The 7,740-nt window shown below is 44.8% G+C and overlaps 1 protein-coding gene across 3 annotated transcripts in view; it reads left to right on the top strand.

Annotated features, from left to right (window-relative positions):
* ANGEL1 (angel homolog 1) overlaps nucleotides 1-7,740 on the top strand; it is a 42,065-nt gene that overhangs the window by 29,453 nt on the left and 4,872 nt on the right. For all 3 annotated transcript variants that reach the window (XM_069017948.1, XM_069017949.1, XM_069017947.1), the window contains exons 2-9: nucleotides 1,346-1,945; nucleotides 2,433-2,659; nucleotides 3,237-3,306; nucleotides 3,699-4,132; nucleotides 4,806-4,932; nucleotides 5,781-5,891; nucleotides 7,079-7,148; nucleotides 7,577-7,734. In XM_069017948.1, the coding sequence (XP_068874049.1) occupies nucleotides 1,579-1,945; nucleotides 2,433-2,659; nucleotides 3,237-3,306; nucleotides 3,699-4,132; nucleotides 4,806-4,932; nucleotides 5,781-5,891; nucleotides 7,079-7,148; nucleotides 7,577-7,734 (1,564 nt within the window). In that variant the 5' untranslated portion in view covers nucleotides 1,346-1,578. The remainder of the gene's footprint in view (nucleotides 1-1,345; nucleotides 1,946-2,432; nucleotides 2,660-3,236; nucleotides 3,307-3,698; nucleotides 4,133-4,805; nucleotides 4,933-5,780; nucleotides 5,892-7,078; nucleotides 7,149-7,576; nucleotides 7,735-7,740) is intronic.

Genomic DNA, 7,740 nt, shown 5'->3' with positions numbered 1-7,740 from the left:
TGGGAACATCCTTGGAGATGGGCTGCTCAGAGATCTGTGATCCTCCAAGGACCTGCGGGTGACTTCATGGATGGACTTCCGTTTTGTGTGCATCGCTATTTCACTTAGTTTCCTAGATCCTGCTGCTGTTTCACAGTCCCTGGTTACTGAGCTGATGTAAAGCCACCCTCCAGCCTGAATCTGTCCCCGGCCCTGTAGCAACTACTGGACTGGCATGCTGTCTGTTTTCATAGTAAGCAGCGAGCTTATCATCTCAAATTTAGCTGCTATTGTGTATTAACAGGCTCTTGTAAACACTCTTCATGCCAGTGGTGTGTGGAAACATTATCTTGGTGCATTGGTGTTTCTGACATTCATGAACTTAATTACAAACCGACAGAGAGAAGTATGGTTATTAAAGCTGTGTTCCTGGCACATACAGAAAACTTTGACACAAAAGATATAGTAAAACTATACATGCATGTTGCTGACTCCTGTATGTTACTGCTATGGCTGACTGACAGGGATGCAGAGAAAAAAAGTGATTTGTAATCAACAGAAATTACTAGTTAACAGTAGGGACGAGTGTCTGTGCAGAATTCATAGCAAAATGCAAATGCCATCTCTTGTATAAATGCAAATGAAAGGAGTCTCTGTCTTTTTCTACTTTACTGCACAAATATTGGTATATTCAAGTGTTACATTAAAAGCAGTTTAAAGTGGTTTTATTTTTTTGCCACGTTAGTCATCAGGTGATCTGTAATTCTCACCAGGACTACTTCTGTGCATATACTCTCTCTAATCAGGCATTTGTTGGTTCCTCTATGTCTTCATTTTTCATCTCTTAGTAACAGAATGGTTTTTCTTCTACAACATATTCTTGTGATATATTTTATTCTCTTAGCTGACTGCTATTTCTTACTCAGTCCCTGGAAAGAAGCTTGCTCTGAGTGGTGATCTACAAGACCTTGGTTTCTTAGCCTATGCACCTGATCAGCTAACTTTTACAGACTGTGCCTTTACATATATTGCTGAGAGCTGATAGTTTCTACAAGGCCTTTCAGCTTGGCCGTCTGCGGTGCTGCATGAGTTAGAATTGCATTCCCTAGATTTGATAAAGCCATTGCTGTTGTGTGCAGTTTCAGTGACTTGGACTAATTTAACTGGACGTGGACTGTGGCTTAGCATCCTGGAGGAGGCAGGGAAAGTTACTTAGACTGTAACTGTTTTTCCTCAGAGAAGTAATTTGTTTGGATTGCTATACTGAAGGGTTGTATTGCACAGAGGTATAGCAATTGGAATCAGAAAAGCATGAGTGAGTAAGCATTTCTGGCTGTCTTATTTTGATTTTGTTTTTAAATGACAGATGCTTTCTTTACCTGTCGAAAGAATGTGCTTCTGGCGAAGAGCCCGTCCACCCAGATAGAAGGTGTCTTTGCTGCCACCAGAGGAACATCAGTCTCAGAAGAGCAAGAAGCCCTTCTCCAGCAGTGGCTGGAGGAAGGAGTAGAGAATTTGCCAGCCAGTGAGAGTGTTCCAGCAGTGAGGAAAGTGTCAGTTACACTCACTAGTGACTGGTTTGAAGGTTCAGAGCTACTGATGACTAGCCTCAGTGACCTGAATACATCTCCGGAAGTCACCCGGTGTGCTGATCAGCAGCTCTCAGAGCTAAATGCTTTGGCTTCTTCAGAACTGCAAGATCATGCAGTAGCTGAACTGGCAAGATTACCAGCAGAGGAAACACTGACTGTAGGAGGCAGTGCCCCTTGGGCAGCTGTGGTGCCACAGACAGATCACCAGACAGCTGGCTGTGCTGGTATCAACGTGGAAGTGCTGAATGATGACCCAGCTGTGCTGGCCTGGAGTTTAGCGTGTGATGCAGAGACAGTGCCACCAGTGCTCCCAGCCCGGCCCATTCAGGATGCGGTGCTATTTTATCCTGTCCCAACAGAGGTGCCCTACCATGGTCAGTAACGGCTCTGAGTCTGATGTTTAGCTTGGGGTTGGCAGTTGTAGTGAATGTGGTCAGGTTACCGTGTTTGGGCTTGCTGTCACTAAGACATTGATTGTCCCTGCAGAATTGACAGGATCTGCTAGTGAAAACTGTAAAGTGAGTTTTTGCTGAGGAGGGGCTGTTAGATTGTCTGGTCTGAATATCAGTATATGTTCCTTAGCCAACTGCTGACTTTATACTCTAAAAAACGCCAAAAAAGTGTGTCTCGTGTTCCAGGATGCTTGACTCTGGTCATTTGTTATGCTGTCTCTACAGACAACTATCCAAAGGTATCCAGAAAGAGCATCTGAAAACCAGAGTGGGTGAGCATTTGCTCAGAGGCTAGAGTGCCCTTAGCTTAGGGACTGAGAATGGCTATTTTCTGGGTCCCAGGGGAACCAAAATATCAGCAAGGTACCCAGTGTGCCTGTAACTTTGTTTTTTTGTCTCTTGTATATAGAGATCTTATGGAGAGACTGGGAGGATCTTTCTGTCCAGCCCTGTGTCTTAGAGCAGGTCTCAAAAACCACTCCTCTATTTGAATTTCGAGTCATGTCTTACAACATCCTTGCCCAGGACCTGGTTGAGCAGGGCCTTGATCTCTATGTACACTGTCATCCAGATATCCTGAACTGGAACTACCGCCTTCCAAACCTTTTGCAGGAGATCCAGCACTGGGATCCTGACGTAAGTGTGACTGAGCCCTCCCTACCTCAGTGTCACCAGAATGTGAATTCCTTGTTTGATCTAACAGTATTAAGAAAAGAAAAAGATGGGGGCAAGTCCTAGGAAGATGCTACCTGCTTGGTAACTGAACACTGATTGCTCTGAGAGTGTTTGAGGACTTTCACAGACCCTTTTTTTGGTGTCTGTCTTGCTTTGATTGTAGAAACTAGTCATACTTTGATAGCAGGGCTTAACTTCTATAAACAGCAGAAGTAGAGGAAGAAGGACCAGTTTTCTAAGGCAGCACAGGAGGGGAAGCCTGCATAGAAGAGGACTCCATGAATTTCTCTATTCTTTGAGTCCTCTTTGTGGGATGAAGGATCTTTTGCCTCATCACTGGAAAACTGAATGATAAAGCTAATGTGACCCAGAAAGTTATTGTTCTTCATCTAGAAAGTACAGGACAGAGTTGCAGTGATGACATTTCTGGTTGGAGGGTTGGTATGTGAGTGTACTTTTCCACTTTCTTCCTTCCCCCAGAAAAGGTAACTAGTAAAATACTTGTGGGGAGTGAGTGAGGTCTCTGCCTTCCTTCCAGGTTCTGTGTCTCCAAGAGGTGCAAGAGAACCATTACTGGGAGCAACTGGAACCAACATTCAAGGAGATGGGTATGTCCTGCTTTTGTGGGTCTGTACATCAGCTCATGGGACTGGCCAAGCAGTGCTTTCTGCTTAACGTCTTCAAAGCACTCAGTTTCAAGAGACCTGTTCCTGTTTGCCAGGTGGCTGCTGGCCCTGCTTCTGAACTATCTCCCTAGACCTTTATCCTTTCTTTTGCAATTGATGTTTCTGAGTTGAATGATCAGAGTAACAAAACAGAGGGCCCTAGGAGGACATGGAGAGAGAAAATACCCTCAATGATTAATAATAAAGGATGATTATTGGAACAGGATTGGGTATATTGCTGTACCCAAATGTAGTAAGAACCTTTTCTGTGCAGACTTGCTGAGCCTGAGGTAGTGACTGGATAAGTCTTTTAATAGGTGACGGTTTCTTTTCAGGCTTTGCGTGCTTCTATAAGCGCAGAACTGGGACGAAGACAGATGGATGTGCAGTGTGCTATAAGCACAGCAGGTTCCAGCTGATCAGCCTCAGCCTCATAGAATACTTCCGCCCTGGTCTGGACATCCTCAACCGGGATAATGTGGGCTTGGTGCTGCTGCTACAGCCTGTGCTCCCAGAGGGCCTAGGTCTGAAGGCAGTCAGTCCTTTGTGTGTGGCCAACACTCATGTGTTGTTCAATCCCCGTCGAGGTGATATCAAACTGGCCCAGGTGGCCTTGCTGCTAGCAGAGATTGACAAAATTGCAAGAACTACTGAAGGCAGCTACTATCCTGTCATCTTGTGTGGAGACCTGAACTCTGTACCTGATTCTCCACTCTACAAATTCATCCGAAATGGTGAACTTTCCTACCATGGGATGCCAGCCTGGAAGGTAGTTGCCAGCCAGAACTGGGATTGGATAGCTCTTTATTGCATGCTGCTAGAGAAATGCATGTGAGGAAATAGTCTTAATACTGAATAAAGTTCTTCAGCAATCTTCCCCAATGTCTCCAGGCCTGCAGGGGAAAGAAGCAGACAAGTGTGTGCCTTTTGTTTCCACCACTGCTCTTTTGGTTTCTCTTGAGGCAGACTTGTGATAATAGACCACTTAATTTCAAGTCTTTTTTTTCCTTTCCTATGGAGTTGTTATGCCTGGGTGACTGGACGTGTAGGGAAGTGCAACTCCACCAAGACTTACTGAAATTTTACGTGGATGTTTGTTCTGAAAAAAGTTTGAAGTGGGTACCTATGCTAGAGTCTCCTGTGGTTATGTCTTACTGTGTGTCTGTGATCAAATACGTGGTTGGCTTTCAAGCTAAATCATCACTCCAGTAAGATGCCTGTAAAGTATCTCGTCAGGTGACTTTTATCTAATTGTATCTGTCCCCTGCAGCTGAAGGTTTATTATGCCTGCACCATTTCCTGAATAGCTTAGTTCATGCCTTTCTATGAGGGCATTCTCCTGTCTTGCTCTTGACAAGTGTGTATGTGTACATTGTCTACATCTTGCAGAAGTTCTGCTCTGTGTCACTGATGGTTGCTCTCCTTTTCTGGCCTTCTTGCAGGTGTCTGGTCAGGAAGACTTTTCCCAACACTCGTATTCACGGAAACTGCTGGCCCCACTGTGGCCAAGCTCACTGGGTGTAACAGACAAGTGCCAGTATGTCACCCTGTGCCAGCCAAAGAAACTTGGTGAGCTCCAGTATGCACTGACAACATGAGTTTGCTGAGGATGGGCAGTTTGTGGGCCTTGCTGTCTCTCTGAGTGCATGAGGCACTCAACAAAGATTCTGCCCTTCTACTTGGTATATGAATTAAATACAATTTTTCCAGAATCTATTGCTGTAGCCTCATTTCTACTGTTTTCTTTCTCTAGTCAGGAGCTGAATGTTCCTCTACCAGTAACAATTGCTCTATGTGTCTCTTTCATATTCCCAGACTTAGGCTTTTGTGCAGTTGTAAACTATGTTCAGCAGGCACAGCTTTCATCTGCAGGTGTTTGGGGGTATGGTTTTGGATCGTATTCGCAAACCACTGTTAAGAAATCATTCCTAAGACCCAGTTACACTCATGTCTGTTCTCTGCATCCGTAGAGAGGATTAAAAAAATGGAGCCCACACAAAACAGCTTTTTTAAAAATCTTGAATGTAGAACTTGTATTCAGCCTGATCTCCAGAAATGTTTTCTTTTTCAGCAGACATTTCCTTGAGTTGCACACTAACTGATCTGCTTGAAAGTCCCTTGAACTTGTGGTGTCTCAGAGAGGACATTTATAATTGGTACTGACCGTAACTGTTGCATTCGTAAAGGGATAGCAGTAGCTGTGCTCTGTTCTTCTACTTTTACACATCTATTCTGTTCTACATGTAGGTTATTAGGTGATTTCTGTTCTCATGGTATCAGGGTGCTTGGGCACAAAAGCCACTCTCAAACCAAAGAGGTCTAAGAGGCCCAAAGGTCTAAAATATATGTAGATGTTCCCTAGGGATGTGACTTTGCTGCAGTTACTTTCTTCTTTTAACCTGTACTTTTCTCTGCAGGGAGACGTGAATACAGCCGTGACTTCCTGCTCCAGTTCCGCTTTTGCCATGTTGCTTGTGAGCGACCACCACAGCTGGTCCTCTTGGAAGGTGTGACAGATGCTAAACCAGGTATTAACAGGAGACTTTGCAGCTTGTAACGCCCCTATCTCAATGGAGCACCTCTCCTCTGAGGACAGACTGAGAGGGTTGCGACTGGAGAAGAGAAGGCCTCACTGAGGCCTCATCATGGCCGTCCAGTACTTAAAGGGGGCTTATAAAAAAAGACAGATGGTGACTATTTACACAGGCATATAGTGATGGGACAAGGGGAAATGGTTTTAAACTTCCTAAATGCCTTACTACCTTCTTTACATAGAAGTTGGTAAGGCACTGGGTCAGGTTGCCCAGAGAAGTTGTGGATACCACATCCCTGGAAAATGTTCAAGGCCAGGTTGGATGGGGCCCTGGGCAACCTGATGTAGTGGGTGACATCCTTGCCTGTGGGATGGAGGGATGAAACTAGATGATCTTTAAGGTCCCTTCCAACCCAGGCCATTCTATAGTTGTATGATTCTATGATTTCAAGGAAAACATGAGGTGGAGGTAATGCCTGGGAAGGAAAGGGAAAGGCAGAAGGTGCCTTCTGTGACTGTGAGTAGGTTCTATGAGAGCTCAGAGAAGTACACTCTTACCTCTCTCATACACACTGACTGTGTTCCTTGAGATGCACTGAGATTCAGCTTCTTTTTGAGGCTGTTTCTTATAAAATTCTTTTAAGCTGAAGCACATACATATATTTCTTTTTTCTGCTTCAAGATTTTGGTGGTGGAGAACAACCTGAAGACTGTAATGATACACAATGGCCACAATATAGATGTCTCTGGAAGCTGGTACCCAGTAGACATTGCTGCACCTCTGGGCCTTGTGGCGTGGCTGGTTCTGCTTTCTCCATTTCTGTTCTGCCTTTCTAGACACCCTTTGAGTAAGCTGTAGGCCAAGACAAGCAACCTTTCTTTGAGAGCAAAGATTGAAATACCCTGAACTTTGATAATATTAAATGCTTTAAGGACATATCCTCAGCAGGACAGAATATGACTTCTCAGTTTGCACTAATCTGCTCTAAGGATGTTCCTGTTAGTCTTACAGCTGGTGTTTCCTTTGGGTATTTTCCTTTAAGATGCTTGTGACTGGAAGCTATCTGCTCTTCTTGGGCAAAAAGATTAATTTGTTTTCAGGAGAAGCTTCTCAGACTTGGGATGAGCAGCCTGTTCTGGGATCTGTGTAGGTCTGGTTGGAATCTCTTTGCTCCTTTGCAGACCGCCCTGCACACTGGCCCAAGCCTGCTGCCATGGTGAAAGACCCTGATCCCCAGCCATTCATCCCAAGGTAACTTGGTGCACCTTCAATGGCCCCAGTCTTCAAACTCAGCCTTGTTTTCCTCAGCACTGAAAATCTGGCTGAAGTAAAGATTGAAATAAATGTGAGTGAAAGAGAGTAAGGAGGGCTATCTGGAAGAGCTAGATCCACCCAGGACTGTCCCAGCAACTGAGTGCTGCTATGTCAGCATTGTGTTGGTGAGATAGAGAATGAAGGGCATAGACATATACAGGACTGGGTATTGAAGACAAAGGAAGTTCACAGTCTGTCTTTCTTTGGTGTAAGTGGTGTGAATAGTTCTGAAAGATTTTATGTGCTCACAAAGTAGGAATAGTTTAGACAGTTGCATCAGCAAGGGACTATTCAGCTGTGAGTGCAATATTGAAGAGGCATAATTCTCTTTCCTTGCTTGGTAAACAGTGACTGTTTGTGTGCAGGTGTTCAGGTGTTATCCAGCATGGCCTCAACCTGACCTCTGTCTACAGCCACTTCCTGCCACAGAGGGGACGCCCAGAGGTCACAACGATGCCCATGGGGCTTGGAGCCACTGTTGATTACATTTTCTACTCAGCAGAGCCTGTGGAGAACAAGGCGGGTGAGT

Source organism: Aphelocoma coerulescens, chromosome 5, assembly GCF_041296385.1.
Source record: "Aphelocoma coerulescens isolate FSJ_1873_10779 chromosome 5, UR_Acoe_1.0, whole genome shotgun sequence".
Classification (NCBI taxonomy): domain Eukaryota; kingdom Metazoa; phylum Chordata; class Aves; order Passeriformes; family Corvidae; genus Aphelocoma; species Aphelocoma coerulescens.
The sequence above is the reverse complement of the archived record's forward strand: the minus strand, read 5'-3'. Positions and strand labels throughout refer to the sequence as shown.